Source organism: Bos indicus x Bos taurus, chromosome 5 (genome assembly GCF_003369695.1).
Source record: "Bos indicus x Bos taurus breed Angus x Brahman F1 hybrid chromosome 5, Bos_hybrid_MaternalHap_v2.0, whole genome shotgun sequence".
Taxonomy (NCBI): Eukaryota; Metazoa; Chordata; class Mammalia; order Artiodactyla; family Bovidae; genus Bos; species Bos indicus x Bos taurus.
This window is the reverse complement of record NC_040080.1, coordinates 9,099,452-9,116,161: the sequence shown is the minus strand read 5'-3', so window position 1 is coordinate 9,116,161 and position 16,710 is coordinate 9,099,452. Positions and strand designations below refer to the sequence as shown.

At 53.2% G+C, this 16,710-nt stretch overlaps 2 protein-coding genes across 2 annotated transcripts; one reads left to right on the top strand and one right to left on the bottom strand.

The window, feature by feature from the left end:
- Positions 1-2,553: 2,553 nt before the first annotated feature.
- On the top strand, positions 2,554-4,650 carry ATF4 (activating transcription factor 4). Its single transcript, XM_027540730.1, has 3 exons — positions 2,554-2,749; positions 3,335-3,649; positions 3,745-4,650. The coding sequence occupies exons 2-3, from the start codon at positions 3,430-3,432 to the stop codon at positions 4,569-4,571; spliced, it is 1,047 nt and encodes a 348-aa protein (XP_027396531.1). The 5' UTR covers positions 2,554-2,749; positions 3,335-3,429; the 3' UTR covers positions 4,572-4,650.
- A 2,557-nt stretch (positions 4,651-7,207) lies between these two features.
- Positions 7,208-10,904, bottom strand: RPS19BP1 (ribosomal protein S19 binding protein 1). Its single transcript, XM_027540731.1, has 4 exons — positions 10,726-10,904; positions 10,444-10,572; positions 8,043-8,140; positions 7,208-7,663 (listed from the first exon to the last, which is right to left on the bottom strand). Exons 1-4 carry the CDS (start codon positions 10,775-10,777, stop codon positions 7,529-7,531), a joined length of 414 nt encoding a protein of 137 aa, XP_027396532.1. The 5' UTR covers positions 10,778-10,904; the 3' UTR covers positions 7,208-7,528.
- Between the last annotated feature and the right edge of the window lie 5,806 nt (positions 10,905-16,710).

The window sequence follows — 16,710 nt, the reverse complement described above, 5'->3', positions numbered from 1 at the left end:
ATGACCTGCTACAGGAGTCATTCTCCCACCCCTCTGCAGTGTCAGTCTGGAGCAGGATTACTTTAATTCTCAGCCATCGATATGGTCATCTGTCAAGAAGCACTGACAGCTCCCTCCATACAGCAAATGGAGGACATGTCCCCCAGGGTCCTTGGTGACACCTTTGGAACACTTGAGTAGTGGCCCAGGGGTTCTTACTGTCTTTGCACTAGACTAGATGCCTTATGTATGTCGAGATATTTGTGATTCCTCAAGGGGAAAGAAAAACCGCATCTAGTATGCTTTGCCTATACTAGTTGTTCAGTTGTTGATTTCATCTCTGTAAATAATAGTCCTCTGAGGAAGCAGGATGATGTAATGGAGATGGGGACGGGGGACCTAGGAGGTTCAGAAGACCTCAGTTCTAATAAAAGTAGTAATAGGAACTATTTATCCAGCACTTATCAGATACCAGGAGCTTTGGCTCAGTGCTTGCATGTATTATCTTACTTCATTGTAAGCATACTCATCATGAGCCTCATCTTACAGATCAGGAATCAGACTCAGCAAGGATAACTCACTCAACCAAAACGTCTCCACTAATAGCCAAATTTGGGGGTATTTGCCCCTAAAAATCTCTCAACTCCTACCTCATACTGCCTTCACGGCACAAGAACACTTCATCCCTTTAGTCCTCAGTTTATCACTGAAAAGAAATTGTTAGGCTAAACCGAATCAAGTCAATAAAATGGTCAGTAGTCACGGAGGACAGTGCTTCCTCAATTTTTCACATCACAGTCCTCAAAGGAATATTTGTAGAGCCCACTTAAGTGGATGGAAGCAAAAACTCAAGGTTTCCACCTCTACAGGGCTTTCCTCACCACTCTTAACAGTTCCCCAGTAGAGAGTGCAACACACACACACACACGTCGCTCAGTCGTGTCCAACCCTTTGCGACCCCATGGATTGTAGCCCACCAGGCTCCTCGGTCCATGGGATTTTCCAGGCATGAATACTGGAGTGGGTTACCTGTTTCCTTTGCCAGGGGATCTTCCTGACCCAGGGATCAAACCCACGTCTCCCGCATTGTAGGCAGACGCTTTACCGTCTGAGCCACCAGGGAAGCCCATCGAAAACACAGAAGAGTAGGAGTAAGTTTCAAAAGGATTGTCAGTTGAGATCTTTTATAGATGAAATCTACTTCCTAGAAGTCAACTCGCCAATTATATGCACAGTTGGAGACAAGAGGCTGCATTAAAAAAGGTCCAACTGGAAAATATCTCGGGTACCCAATTAGATCCAGTTATTCTGCGTCTGTGGATTTAAAATGATCATCATCCACGGTGGAATAGATGTGTCCCTCGTTGCTTAGAAAACCCACAGCTAGCTTGACTGAGGCTACGGACATGTGTTGGAGTTGGTTCTTGAGATCCTGAACACAAACTACCGCAATTGGGCATTGCTGGGAAGGACTTGCTGGGAAGCGATTGTGCCTTGGAGTTACAGCAGTGGGAGATAATTGAAACTACCCGAGAGACAGCAGCTTAATAAAATCTCTCCTTGTTCTTAGCGGAATTCAAACTACATAAATGGAAAGAAATCTCCCCCGTAACAGAATAGCAATTTATATTTTAGCAAAATGGATTATGTAAAAATACATTGGGCTGTAGGATTATGCATCTCCTCGACTTTTATAGTCAAAAGTAGGGACGCGGAGCTGGCCTTTGATGGTAGGTGGGCACAGATGAGGCGATTCGACTGACGTCATCAGCCAATCTTTTCACAAGTGTCTGCATGAAAACGACACTGAAAACGCACACACGAAGTGGCACTTCCTTTTGCCTTTTATCTTCGGGCCTGAAACTGGTCGCTAGTTAGGGGCTTCACTGAGAACGGCAGGAAAGGACTGCATGGCCGGGACCTAACGCCATTATTTGGGACGCACTAGGGGAGGGCTGCCCCAGGCAATCAAGACCGGCTCCGGGCCGACCGGCCTGAGACAACCACTGCAAAGCGTTACCACAGAAAAAAGCGAGTGGGCGACAGCGCCAGACGGCGGGAACCTCACCGGCCGCTCCGCCCCTTCCCGCGCAGATCAGGAGCTTGAGCCAATAGAAATTGAAGATATATATGACTCACCGTGCCTGACCAATCATCTCGACGCGCTCTCTCCTCCATTATCTCGCGCGAGAACCAGGAGACCGTCTACTTCACAATAAAAACCTTTCTTGGGGTGAAAGACTTCTTTCTCCGCCCCTCGAGCCAACGCCGGAAATGAGTGTACGGATCCCTCCGCGCTCTCTGGCGGAGGCCTGGAGTGACTCTTTGATTTTAAAAGCCTTGTAAAAAAGTGCACCTTTTTCCTGAAGCCGTAAATAAAAAACTTAACAAACTCCCTCTTCACTGATATGCCCTAGACATAAAAGTCGGAGATTTGTAAACGATCGGGGCGTCGGAGAGATGACAATACGTGGGCGGGAGGTGCGAGTCACGTGACGGCGGCGGAAGGATGTGGTCTGTGATGCGTCCTCACAGAGGCAGAGTCTATAAAGGATCCGCGCTCGGCTTGTTGCTGCCATTTTTCCTTCTTCCCGTCCATAGATGTAGTTCCTTCGGGCAAGTGCGCAGTCTCTACTCCCGCTCCCCCAGGGTCCGCGGCCACCATGGCGCATTAGAGGCAGCAGTGCCTGCGGCAGCATCGGCCTTTGCAGCGGCGGCAGCAGCACCAGGCTCTGCAGCGGCAACCCCCCCCAGCGGCTTAAGCCATGGCGTAAGTACCAGGGAGGAGCCGCTCTGGCCGTGATCCCCGGGTCGGTGAGGGGTTTTCGCCTGCTTGGGTGCGGCCGAAGGCCTGGCGGCGTCGCGGAGGGGGAAGCGGGTTTACGAGCGCCCAGGACGCGTGACTCCTGCTTGGGTGTCCCCGAAACGCCGGCGCCCTTGTGTCGGGAGATCGCGGCATTTTGCCGCGGAGCGAAGCCCTGGGCGGCCCCGGGCTCCCCGGAACCCACCGGAGTCCCATCTGGCGTCCCGTGAAACGTGGCAGCAAAGATGGCGGCGGGGCAGGGCGGCGGCCGCGGCTTGAGTCGGAGGGGCGTGGGCGGGGCCGGGCGGCTGGTGCCGGATTTGGACGCGAGGGTGGGGCGACTTCCTCTTGTGGCCGGTAGGGAAGGGCCGGGCGTCCATCTTGTGCGGCCTAATAGAAAGGTGACACCATGGCCTTGGGGTGTCACCATGGCCGTCCCTGTTTTCAACACGGAGTGGAGTTTTGATTTGGCCATCCTGGTTAATGGGTGAGAAGATGAAATTCTCGGACCAGCTGATGTCTAATGGGACTCGGTTTCTAATTGCTATCCAGGCTTTTCACGGCATTCAGCAGCAGCCTTGCTGTAACCGACAAAGACATCTTCGAATTAAGCACATTCCTCGAGTTAAGCACCAAAACCTCGCAACATGGCCGAGATGAGCTTTCTGAGCAGCGAGGTGTTAGGGGGGGACTTCGTGTCCCCCTTCGACCAGTTGGGTTTGGGGGCTGAAGAGAGCCTAGGTCTCCTAGATGACAACCTGGAGGTGGCCAAGCACTTCAAACATCATGGGTTCTCCTGCGACAAGGCTAAGGCGGGCTCCTCCGAATGGCTGGCTGTGGATTGGTTGGTCTCAGACAACAGCAAGGGTAAGAGGGACTTTTTTTTTTATCTGCTCGTGGGATCTGGTGATAGGGGCTCCTACGTTTGATTCAAGTTTCTTCCAACTTTTTATCTTTTCCAGAGGATGCTTTCTCCGGGACAGATTGGATGGTGGAGAAAATGGATTTGAAGGAGTTTGATTTTGATATCCTGTTCAGTAAAGATGACCTGGAAACCATGCCAGATGAGCTCTTGGCCACGTTGGATGACACGTGTGATCTCTTTCAGCCCCTAGTCCAGGAGACTAACAAGGAGCCCCCCCAGATAGTAAACCCAATTGGCCATCTTCCAGAAGGTTTACCAACAATTGACCAGGGTGCCCCCTTCACTTTCTTTCAACCTCTTCCCCCTTCCCCAGGGACCCTGTCTTCCACTCCAGATCATTCCTTTAGTTTAGAGCTATGCAGTGAAGTGGTTATCCCTGAAGGAGATAGCAAGCCAGACTCCACCACTACTGGGTTTCCTCAATGCATAAAAGAGGAGGATGCCCCCTCAGATAATGATAGTGGCATCTGTATGAGCCCTGACTCCTCTCTGGGCTCTCCCCAGGATAGCCCTTCCACCTCCAGGGGCTCTCCAAATAAGAGCCTGCTATCTCCAGGTGCCCTCAGTGGCTCTTCCCGCCCCAAACCCTACGACCCTCCTGGAGAGAAGATGGTAGCAGCAAAAGTCAAGGGTGAGAAGCTAGACAAGAAGCTGAAGAAAATGGAGCAGAACAAGACAGCAGCTACTAGGTACCGCCAGAAGAAGAGGGCGGAACAGGAGGCCCTCACTGGTGAATGTAAAGAGCTAGAAAAAAAGAATGAGGCTCTGAAAGAGAAGGCAGATTCCTTGGCCAAGGAGATCCAGTATCTTAAAGATCTGATAGAAGAGGTTCGCAAAGCAAGGGAGAAGAAAAGGGTCCTCTAGTTAGGGTAGTCAGGAGTATGTGCGCTTGTATATAGAAGGCTGAAGCTGTGTTTTAATAAATTATTTTGTAGTGAAAGTACTACTGCACAGTCTGGTCTGTTGCCTCTGGTAAGAGTCCTGATGAATCCCAAGTCTCAACTGCTGTGGGATTGGCTGTCAGTATTCAAATGCACGGTGAGATTTTTTAATAGGTGAAGATTTTTAAATAACTGCTGTGCTAGGTTTTATCCTTGAGTAGGGATGGAACCTGGACCCTCTGCATTAGGAGCAGGAGTTTTAACCTTTGGGCCACCAGGGAAGCCCCAGGATGACTGATGCGGTTGGGCCTGAGACAATGAGTGGTTTACATCCCTTCAGTAGGTTGATGGGTTTTCGCTGAAAACCAAGAACTATCAGACTTGATGCTGGTGGTAGGAAGAGCCTGGACGCCACTCCTGTTTTTGTGCCAACATTAAATACCCAGATAAAACCCCATGAGGCTGCACTAATCTGAATTCTGTACAGGCTTCTTCCCATAAGGGTCTGTTTAGAGAAAGTGGGCTCTAAAGTGGTGGCTGAAATGGGTGAGTGGGGTCAAAAGGCTGGCTGGTTTTGAGGCTCCCTTCTGGCACCTAGGCCAGCTGGAAGGCCTGCTATGCATTGGGGATGGGTCGGGGGAGAGTCAGCATGGAAGGGCACGGGCTGCGCTGCCCTTGCAACCCTGGCTGGTAATGTCCTAAAGCAGGATATGGCAGACATTTTCTTTGGGATTGTTGAGATGATCCCAGCCTGGGTAGGTTTCTTCCCTTATGTCCTTTGGGGCCTGTGGAGGGAAGATGAGTGTACTATCATGAAGGACAGTGTAGCTGAGTGTGTGTCATAAGGGTGATGGGAATGTGGCACCAGGCACTGTTCTGAACACAGTGCCCATGTCCTACAGCAGGGGGTGTTAAGAGTGGTAGGCCTAGCTGTTTGAATCCAGGGCTGGGCTGATTGGTGACCTAGGTGCGAATTTGCCTCCAGCACACCAAAGGTGTATGTGGCCTTGGTGACTTGGAGAAGGACAGGGAAAGTTGTGGAGACACAGAATGGGGAGGGCACCTGAGAAAGGAGCTCAGGCAAAGCCTTGGAGGTGGGGATGAAACCCCAACAAATAAACCTCTCGCAAGAGGACAGCCCTACCCCAGCTGTGCTAGAGGAAGTCACTGGAGATGTGTAAGCCTCTCACCCACACGTGCCCATGCGGCTGTCTGGCTAGGGCCTCAGTCAGCCCTTCCACTCATGGAGGCTCAGGGCAGTGGATGGCTGGAGCAGCCCACCCCATGTGGAAGCCACAGGAAGCCTGGGCTGGGGCTCTGTTGGTTACCCTAGGGTCTCCTCCAGGCAAATGTGCCAGCTGCTCCAAACCACCAGAGACATGCTTCCAGGTGCTTCACAGCCACTCAGAGAACTGGTCTTTCTAGCCTTGGTCTCAATATGGTAACCCAGTGTCCCCTTGGCTCCTGAGCCTTTCTTTCCCATCAGATCTGTCATGTGCATCTTTGTTAGGAAGGGGGCCTGATCAGCCTGTTCTTCAGAGAACAAACTCTTGGTGAGAGGCAGTGAGCAGCTGAGCCTGCTTCTTGCTAAGCTACTTAAAAGAGGAAGCACACCCAACCACCTTGCTCTGTGGGGGGAGGACGGTGGAGAGCTCAGGGCACACCAGCCTCTCCCTTCTTAAACAAGCCCATCTGAGGACATTGGCACAATACCGATGTGGAGTCTCAGCTCCTTTCCTCCCACCTTGACTTCCTGAAAGGCCGGCCAGCTTTCTACTCAGATGGTGGCCACCTGCAGACAGGAAGGATTCCAACTTGGACTCAGGCAGGTCTGTGGTCCTCTGTATCCCCACTGAGGATGGAAAGCTGGCTAATAACCAGGGAAAGTGCTCCCCATCCCAGGATGGGTGTGTAAGGAGTAAAACCACCTGCACTAAAGAGGCCGTGGTGGGATGGGCCAACTCTTCCTAGCCACGGGGCCCTTCGGAAGTTCTCACTAGCTTTTTAGGCATGGGTGGGTGGGGGCCCTACGAGAGCCAGACTAGCAGCCTGAAGGCCTCCAGGGCCCTTTCTCCACAAGGCCCCCAACCTGTCCTCAGAAGGAACTCCTGGGGCTACCAGGACTTGTCACCAATACCACAATGAAGCCCAAACTGGGCAGCACCACTCACCCACTTGGGCATGCCGCTCAGCACTGCCTGCGGCCGCCAGATGCAACCCAGCCTCCACCTTCCCCCTCACCTCGCTAGTTCCCACCTCGTGACAGAAGTAAGAGGAAAAAAAAGTAGCCTTTGATATCTGTCCCCCGACTGCGTGTGCACGTGCCCTGGGCACTGGCCTGAGGCAGCAGTGATCCCTCCCTCAGACCCTGGTGTTGGCTTCCCTGGAATGAGCCCCCAGCAGCTGTGGGTGCTATTTTTGCCTCAAGAGCTGCCTTCTCAGCCGTGGCTGCCCGCCAGGGGGAGGAGGCTCATGGAGGCTGTGAACTGCTCTCCGCTGGCGCCTGCACTGGGGCTGGGCCCAAGGACTTCTCATCTGGAGCCTAAGCAGCAGCTGGAGGCGTGGGAGGGTGGTGGTGGAGGCTCCTTGGTACCAGGGGAGACAACGGGAAACACCCTGTTAGAGCACTACACAGCTCCTGGGCCACATTTATTAGAACCCGAAGCCTACCCAGTGGCCCTCCTCCTATCAGAGGTGTGGTCCCCAAGGGCCCAGTGACCGGCCTCTCCACAGCAAATAGCTCAGAGGCCCTTCCTGGGTTAAAGCAAACAAAACAATCAGAAAGGTTTCTTCCTGGCAGGCAGGTGGCACCTCCTGAGCCTGGAAATGTCAGCTCAAGTCTGAGCGAAGGTCCTCCTGTGGGCTTCCAGCTCGCCAGCTCCCCCAGGGGTTCCCCACCCCGGGCTGAGAGATCAGAGGAGGCTGTGCCCTCCTGGGAGCCTAGCTGCCGAAATATTCCCGCTGGAACTTCTGGAAGTCTTCCTCGGTGAACACGGTGCCCTCGGCCTTCTTCTTCTTCTTCGTCTTGGTCACAGGCCGGTCACAGGCCTTGCGGCCCCGGTTCTGGCGCATAATCTGGGGGCGTGTGGGGGTCAGGAGCCCTGGGTGGTGACTCCACCACCTGGAGCTCCACAGCCTAGCGCAGCCGCCCAAGGGCCGCCCTCTCCCCCGGCCCTCACCACGTCTGGGGAGGGGGAGGGTACATCGTTTCCATTCACAGAGGAGCCAACCGAGGCCCAGAGGGGTAGCAGGGGAGTGAGGCCAGGCTCCCACCTCCCCTGTTATGCTGTCAGCCCTCTGAGGAGGCCCCTCACTGCACAGCAGTGTGTCCAGCTCTCAGGAGCCTGGAGGGGGGCCCGCCCTCCACCCTAGGCTCAGGGCTGAGACTCCCACGGATCCGCGGGACAGCCTCAGCTTTCACCCCCACTTCCCACAGCCCATCCCCCTGACGAACCTGCCGGGTGACGGATTCGTCCACTGTGCTTCTTGCACTGGTCATAAACCTCAGGTTTACTCCAAGGTAACCTCGACGCTCTTTCTTCCGGAACTCAGCTGTGGAGGCAGGGAGGGTGGTATCATTCCAGATTCACTCCCTGGAAGCCTTCTGGGGTCCCTTCTGACATCTCCCCACTCCACCCCTGCTCCCCAGCCCTGCCGAAGGCCCCATGGTCCATTCCCCACGTCACTGCAACAGGCTGACTTCTTATGTCAAAACCACACTCCACACAGATCCCACTCAGAGTCCCCCGTGGTTCCAGCTGCTCAAGTGATTTATTCAACAAGTGCGTCCTGGGCATTCACTGTGTGTCAGGCATTGTTCTAGGTGCAAGAGCACAGAGCCGGAAACAGAACAGCCCAAAAGTCCTGCCCTCGTGGAGCTTCCATTCTGAAGGGAGAGAGACGGTAAACAAGGCAAGCAGTAGTTTAGAGGGTGAACGTTTTATGGAGAAAGAGAGAACGGCAAGCAGAAAGGAGGAATGCAGGGGATGGGGGGAAGGTGGCAATTCTAAAAAAATAGGAGGCTCTGAGAAGACCTGAAATTCACTGAAAGAAATTCTGAGCAAAGACTGGAGGAAGAGAGCATTAAACTGTGGGCGGAAGAGCATTCTGGATAGAGGGAACAGTCAATGCAAAGGCTCTGAGGCAGAAGTGTGACTAACGTGCTTGAAGGACAGGGAGGGGCGAACCTGAGGGTTGGAAGCTGGAGGGGGCAGATCACGGGGGGCCCTCAGCAGGCACGGAGGCATGGAGGCATGGAAAGAACTCAGGCTCTCACCAGGCCGATGGGAGCCCCTGGAGGGTGAGAGGCAGGGTAGAGACAGGTCTGACTTAGGATTTTACGGCATCACTTCAGCTGCTGTGGTGAGAACCAGATGACTGGGGGAGGGGGATCAAGGAGACCAATTAGCAAGTTTTTGTAATAATCCAGGCAAGAGATGGTGTAGCTCAGACCAAGGTGGCAGCCACAGAGGTGTCCTTTAGGTTGGCCCTGAGAGTCCCCTCACTCATGTGCCATGGCAGGGTGGTGGGATGGGGTGGGTGGGGATGGAGGGTGTGCCCGCTCCACCCTGGCATCACTGTGGCTCAACCCAGGCTCACTTCCCTGCTTTCACACTTGCTCCTGTTGTCTTACCTCCCCGAGATTCATAGTTCTTTTAACAGATACTTGAACACCTTTATATTGATTGCACCAGGCCCTGGGGAATTGAGGCTTCTCCTGTGGCTCAAGACAGTAAAGAATCTGCCTGTAATGTGGGAGACCTGGGTTCGATCCCTGGGTTTGGGAAGATCCCCTAGAGGAGGAAATGGCAGCCCACTCCACTTTGTTGACTGAAAAATCTCATGGACACAGGAGCTTGGTGGGCTACAGCCCAAGGGGTTGCAAAAGAGTCAGACAACCACAAAACTAACACTGGGGATTTGAAGACACACTAGGAGCTCAAGTCCTGCCACAGGTCAAAACATCCAAACACCCCACGATCCTGCCCACCCTGTCCCTCTTCAAGTCTGTACATCTCATTAAGTGGCGCCAAATCCCTCAAGATGCTCCCTCCATCCTCACAGCCAATCCACCACTGACACCATCAACACAGCTTCCAGCCGCAGGATTCTTGTTATGTCTGCACTGTCACCGCTGCTCAGGCCACAGCACCTTCTACTTGAAGGGACAGGTGGGAGCAGGGCTCTGGAGACACACTGCCTGGTTTCCACCGGTACCATCTGGGCAGGGGTCTGTTTCTGCATCTGAGCAATGCGGGTAATGACAGCGCCGGCCTCACAGGGTTGTGAGGAACAAATGAGCAAACATCTGTCAGAGACTGAGAACAGCACCCGCAGTGTTAACTTGTACTCAACACTCAGTCTCTGACCCTCGTTTACTATATGTCACCTCGACCAGACTTCTTTCTTTCAACATTTCAAAGATTAATAATAAACTTCTGATTCCACATATGATAACAGTATACGTCCCCCATCATTCTTATATTTCCATCAGGTCTGTGCTTAAATGTCGCTTCCTCAGAGAAGTCTTTCTTCTAAGTCCCTTTCAAAGTACCCTAGTTTTACAGCACAAACCTCATCACAGAGATCCAACCTGACGCAACCCAAACCCAAAATCAGTTTCAAAACGCTGATTTTGAAACTCCTCAGTGTTCTCTCCCCACTAGGACTGTAGACCTTGAGGGTCGGGACGATGTGATTCGTTCATCTCCGTGTTCCCAGGACCCCGCTCCGCGGCCGTAGCATGGCAGGTAGTCTAGTAACGCCTGGGGAACATTTGAAGCCCTGACTCCAGCGCCAGTTCCTCCAAGGCACCGACCCCGGAAGCAGCGCGTTCAGCCCCTTCCCAAGCTCACCCAGCGCCGACTTGGGCACCTTTCCCTTGGCGGAGTTCCGCAGTTTCTGGGCCTGGGTCGCCTTCGCCTTACGGGTCCGCTTCATCGGAGCCTGGCTCGGTTTGGTGTGTCCTGGAGCGGCGCCGGGGGCTGTAAAGAACGGACTCGGGTCGGAGGGCGCTCAGGGTTCCCATCCCACCGAGGCTAAGACTGGTTTGGATCGCTGGGCGCCCTCGGGGTTCCTGCCCCCAGCCCCTGCCACCTTCCCGCCCGGCCGAACGTCCTCGGGCAGAGCCTCCTCACCCTCAGGAGCCCCCAGTAGTTCCAAGCCCCGCCGCAGCAAGGCAGCCGACATAGCTGCCCTGAGTTCTGCCCACAGTTCTGCCCACACGTCTCAACTACTTCCGCCTTGGCTCCCGTGGTGGTTTCGACGGAAACCTGAGCCAGAAGCAAAAGTTCCACAGTGAGCGGACGGAAGTGCCCACCTTCCTTAGAACGCATGCGTGAGGTTTACTAATCGGCGGAAAGGGGGCGGGATCTGGAGGCGGGGCCAAAGCGCCGAAGGAAGCATTTGTCGTCCAATCGCAACCCAATCAACCCTTTGCGAGACAGGCGGCACCTTCTCCCGGAAGCCGCCCACCAGTAGCTCAGCCTCGTAGGTACAGCCTCTGCGGTCAGGCCGCTACGTAGTGGGCAAGGCAGGGGAGGGGACTTAGTATTCTCAATTTTTACGAAAAAGGAGAATATGTTTTTGGAAATATTTTTTTATATACTTCAACCAGAGCAACGTTTAGTTCGGCGTGAGAATCCAGCTGTCTTGCATTAAGCCAGATATTAAAGATATTTGCAAAAACGTAAAACACTATCAGTGGTTTTAGTAGTTTTTTCTAAATAGTTTTTAATAGTATTTTTTGAACTATTTTGTTTGGTTTTGGAAAATACAACCATTTTCATTAAAATACGTCAGTTACGTTAATATGTGAGTTTGATACTGTTATTTTAAATTAATATTTTAAAATGTATCTTTTAATTTCTAACATGGTAACCCTCATTAGATAGTTATGTATGCAGAAGCTCTTAGGGATTCTGAAGTTTTTTAAGAAGGAAGAGGATCCGGGGCCACCTCTTTACCTCTCAGTGGTAAAGAATCTGCCTGCCAGTGCAGGAGACACAGGAGCCACGGGTTCGATCCCAGAGTCAGGAAAATCCCTTGGAGGAGGAAATAGCGTTCCACTCCAGTATTCTTGTCTTGGAAGATCCCATGGACAGAGGACCCTGGCAGGCTGCAGCCAATGGGGTTGCAAAGAGTTTCTTAGATAAAATATTGATAGTTTGAGAAATCCTGGCTTAGAAATTAGTGCTCTTCTTGCTGCGGGGAGGATCCCTGTCTTGTTCACTGCTCCTGTGCTCCTAGCCCAGTACCTGGCATGCAGAAGGCACTCAATAAATGAGTGGAGAATGAATTCGCAGGACAAACATGTTCTGAGGGCCTTTTGTGTACTAGACACTGTAGAGTGTAGGACATGGAGGGGACTCAGTTGCTCCTATGTGAATGAACCTTACTAACCTCCACCAGCTTGTCCAGAAGGGAGAGAAACACCTAAACAAACATTAATAACAAACACTACCTCGAGGTGCTGTTTTCAGTGTTTTACATTTGTTGGCTCACTTATACCATCCCCCTCACTCTGAAGTAGAAACCACTGTTTCCCTCATTTTACAAATGGCCCAGAGGGTCACACAGGTGGTGTCAGAGCTGGGAATAAAGACCATGGGGCCGGAGCATTTATGCATTGCTGGCCTGTGCCAACCACCCAAGATGTGGTGTGGGTCAGGAGGCCTCTGGAGAAGAGCTGACAGTGTGGGAGGGGAGTGTCCGGGGCAGGAGGACCCTGTAGTGGGGGCATGTCCCTTGGGACAGGTGTGGCCCTGGAGGAGCAGAGGGCTGGGTGGTTTCATTGGCATCAGGGCCACAGATTTGCCCTGAGGGCTTGGTGGGGGGGTGGTCCCAGCATTCCAGTGATGTTGTCAGACAGGCTCTTTTTTCCTGCTTCTGAAATGACCAGATTTTCTTATTTCTGTTATTATATATTCATTGGAAGGACTGATACTGAAGCTGAAACTCAACATCAGTTTGGCCACCTGATGCGAAGAACTGACTCATTGGAAAAGACCCTGATGCTGGGAAAGATTGAAGGTGGGAGGAGAAGGGAACGACAGAGGATGAGGTGGTTGAATGGCATCACTGACTCGTTGGACATAAGTTTGAGTAAGTTTCCGGAGTTGGTGATGAACAGGGAAGCCTGACGTGCTGCGATCCATGAGGTCGCAAAGTCAGACACCACTGAGCGACTGAACTTAACTGATACATTCATGCAGTGTTTAATGAATGTTTCCCCACCCATTCCTCAGTGTAAACTCTATAAAGAAAGGCATCTTCCTTTATTCACTGTTACATCAAGCGCCTGGAACAGAGTCTGGCATAATGTAAGTGTTCTGTAAACGTGTAAATCAGAGAGAGGAAGGCAGAGATGTCCAGGTCCACTCAGCGTGGGATGAGTGAGTCTGCCTTTCAGGAGGGCAAAGGACAAAGCCTGACTGTAACCCATTTCTCCTCCCTACGTGGGATGGTCAGCACATGGTCGTCGTCGTGGAGGGATTTTTTTGTATCCCGATGTCCCAAACAACCAGTTGGATTCCTGTAGCATTTCCGCCGGCCTCTGGAGGGGACAAGCGGCCACTCCGGCCACTAGGTGGCGCCGCAGGACCACTTTCTCCCATCGCGCGGCCCTGCAATCTGGTTTGCCACTGTCCAGGCTCGGGTGCCGGCGTGGAGTGGGCACATCCCTCGGAGTCGGCTGGCTCTTTGTGGTCAGCCCTGCATGGCCCTGGCTTCCTGCTGTCCCTTCCCCGTGGCCTTCCAAGACTGGGTGGGGAAGCTGAGGTAGAGCCAACAGGTTGGACTGCCCAGTGGGGCGATAAGGCTTTCTTATGCAAAGGTGTGCAAACGACAATGGGGCATTCACCCAGTCCCTTAACAGACAGTGCCTCAGTTTCCTCATCTGTTAAATGGGGCTTAGCTCCCTGATAAAGTGAGGAGCCAGTAAGTTAATACTGATAAAGTTTGTATTACCCGACTAGAAACTGGGGAGGAAAGTACCCCACGAGGGTTCCTGGTGAATTTTACAGCCAGGTCTGCCCCACTCTGATCAAGAACTAGGTGCCTGCAATTGGGCACCTTAGAAGGGCCAGGCCTGTCCTGGTCCAGCTCCAAGAGGGCAGCTCCCTCCTGCTCACTCCTGCCCCTGGGGAGCGGGGGGTCCTGAGGTCTCACAGGTGGGTTTCTGTCCTGGCTGCCTGACTTCCTGATGCTTTCCTGCTCTCAGCCTGTTTCTTCATCTGTTGGTGGAAGCGCTGGGTTCCTGCCTGAAGTGAAGTGAAAGTTGCTCAGTCGTGTCCGACCCTTTGTGACCCCAATGGACTGTATAGTCCATGGACTTCTCCAGGCCAGAATACTGGAGGGGATAGCCTTTCCCTTCTCCAGGGGATCTTCCCTACCCAGAGACTGAACCCAGGTCTCTTGCATTGCAGGCAGATTCTTTACCAGCTGAGCCACTAAGGAAGCCCAAGAATACTGCAGTGGATAGCCTATCTCTTCTCCAGCGAATCTTCCCAACCCAGGAATCGAACTGGGGTCTCCTGCATTGCAGGCAGATTCTTTACCAGCCTGCCCCCACCCTTCTCTGGGTGCCCCTCTGTGCCTGCTTGGCCCGGGCCCTTAGCCGCACAGAAGAAGCATCCAGGTGAGGTGGCCGCCTCCCTAGCCCCTGTTGCCCACACGCCCCATCCTGGTCTCCTTCCTGGCCTTTCTGGAGCCAACTTAACCTCACCGGGCCTGGGGGCGGGGAACCTCAAGGCTCAGAGGGAGGTAGGGTCTTCTGCAGAGTCACAGGGTATTTCAAGAGCAGGGGGAGGACTAGGACCCACAACTCTGAGTCCTGATCAAGAGCACATGTGAGTGTGTGTATGAGGCCATTTTGAAATTTCTTTCTTTTTTTAAAAAAATTATTTGGCTGTGCTGAGTCTTAGATGTGGCCTGTAGGATCTTCAGTTGCAGCAGATCTGGTTTCCACTGTCCAGGAACTAGGTGTGGGATCCAGTTCCCTGTCCAGGGGTGAAACCCGGGCCCCTGCACTGGGAGGAGGGGTTGGCCACTGGGCCACTGGGCAAGTCCCTGTGTGGCTGTTCTGACTTGTGTGTTGGGGAGCACCTGGGATCTGGTGACTTGCTTTTGCCTCCCCCTCTTTGTGTGTCTCTTTATCTCCTCGCCTTTATCTCTGACTCTGTCTCTCCATGTCTCTCTCCTCTCCTTTTCTCCCTATCCCTGAGTCCTCTCTGTCTCTTTCTCAGTCACTGCACTGTCCCCTCACCCCCACCCCAAGCCCCCAGCCTCTCTCCATCTTCAAACTGAAAACCCAAATGGAATTTCCAATTGCCTTTTCCGACTGGTGATTGTGCGTCTCCGAGCCCCGTGTGCCCGGCCCTCTCCCTTCCCTCTGCCGCCTGGCCTCTCTGCCTCCTTCCCTCTCACCTCCTGCTCCTGCTATCAGTGGCTTTGAAGTGTGTTCACAAGAGCGTTCAAGAGAAAATCCATTTCTGCTCTGTCGGGTTCTAAATGGATGGGGAATGGGCTCTTTTCGGCCTCTGGTCTCATCGCCTCCCTCTCAGGGTCTCTGGAGCTTTCTTTTCTGAAAGGTGATGCTCGTGTCTCCTGTCTCATCTCCTCCTGACCAGGCTGTCACCAGGCAGTCACTCGTCCGCAGCCCCCATGGGTAGGGGAAGGCCCTGTGGGCCAAGGGAGGGGTTGGGAGGTGGGCAGGGCTGCGGCTGGTGCAGAGGCTCTGGGCTCACACAGCCGCGTGCCCCAAAGTAGGCTGCCTTCCTTGTGTAGGGCTGTTTCCTCCTCTGTCAATTGGGCTTTGAGAAATATTGTCCGGCCCTCCTCCCAGGGCTGAGGGTTGGGGGCGGGGGGCGGCGCCCAGAGCTCCTGGCTCCAGGGTCCTGAGGTCTGGAGGGGAACATGGGTTCTGGAGCCAGGCTGTGTACGTTCGGATTCGGGCTTCTTCATTCACTAGCTGTGTGACCTTGGGCAAGTCACATAACCTCTCTGTGCCTTGGTTTCCTCATCTGTGTGTTCATTATAATAATGGTCCCTGCCTTCTGGGGTGGCTGTGGGGATTGAGCGCAAAGTGTTAATACTTGGAATAGCACATAGGGTACAGAGTTTAAGCACAATGTGTTTGAAAATGAAGGATCGGCAGTGTGCCCTGGGACCTCTGTCCACGTCTGTGAGTGTGGTCTGTGTGTCTGTGTAGCTGCTGGACCTCCATGCTCTTATGATCACACAGGGAGAGTGCTGTTCAAGAGCCTGGAGTCAGCAGGCTTGTGTTCAAATGCAGCCTTTGTCACCCTGCTAGAAATTCTCCATGGAGCTCTGGGGTCAGATAGTGACTCTGGGTGGGGGTCAAAGATGAGATCTTTTTTTTTTTTTTTTGATGGGGACCATTTTTAAAGTCTCTATTGAATTTGTTACAATACTGCTTCTGTTTTTATGTTTTGGGTTTTGGGCCAGGAGGCAAGTAGGAGGGTAGCTCCCCGATCAGAGATCAAACCCAACCCCCTCACTGGAAGGTGAAGTCTTAACCACTGGACTGCCAAGCAGGTCCCAAAGCTGGGATCTTTTTATGGACTTAGCCCTGACCAAAGACACTAAGTTGCTTGGGCCTCAGTTCCCTCTGGAGTGAGATGGGAGGGTTCTCACCCCCGGCCCCGGCCCCAGAGACCTGCCAGGTCCCCAGCGTCATTGAGATGTTGTGAGATTACAGGGAGAGGAAAAGTGAGCTTGGAAGAGTCAGGGGAGGACCCGAGGGGCCCTCATCAAGCCAGCACCCCTTGCTCTTGTCAGATGGGGGGGTCCTTAGGCAATGCAGACTCTGGGGACCTGTCCTCACTGTGAGATTTTGAATAAGTCCCTTCTCTGCTCCAGGCTTCAGGCTGCCCATCTGGGCAGTGGGGACAGACACTAGGAACCTGGCTGCAAAGTGTCAGGATAGGGCTGGGGGACGGGCGAAGGGTGGGGAATAGAGGATGGTTCAGGTTCCAAGTGGCCAGGAAGGGTCTCATCCCTTCCAGCCTCAGCTTTTTAATTCTAATTACATCTCCATTAAAATGCAAATTTCCACAAACACCCAGGAAGGAGGACCTGTTGTCATGGAAACTGGAATCTGA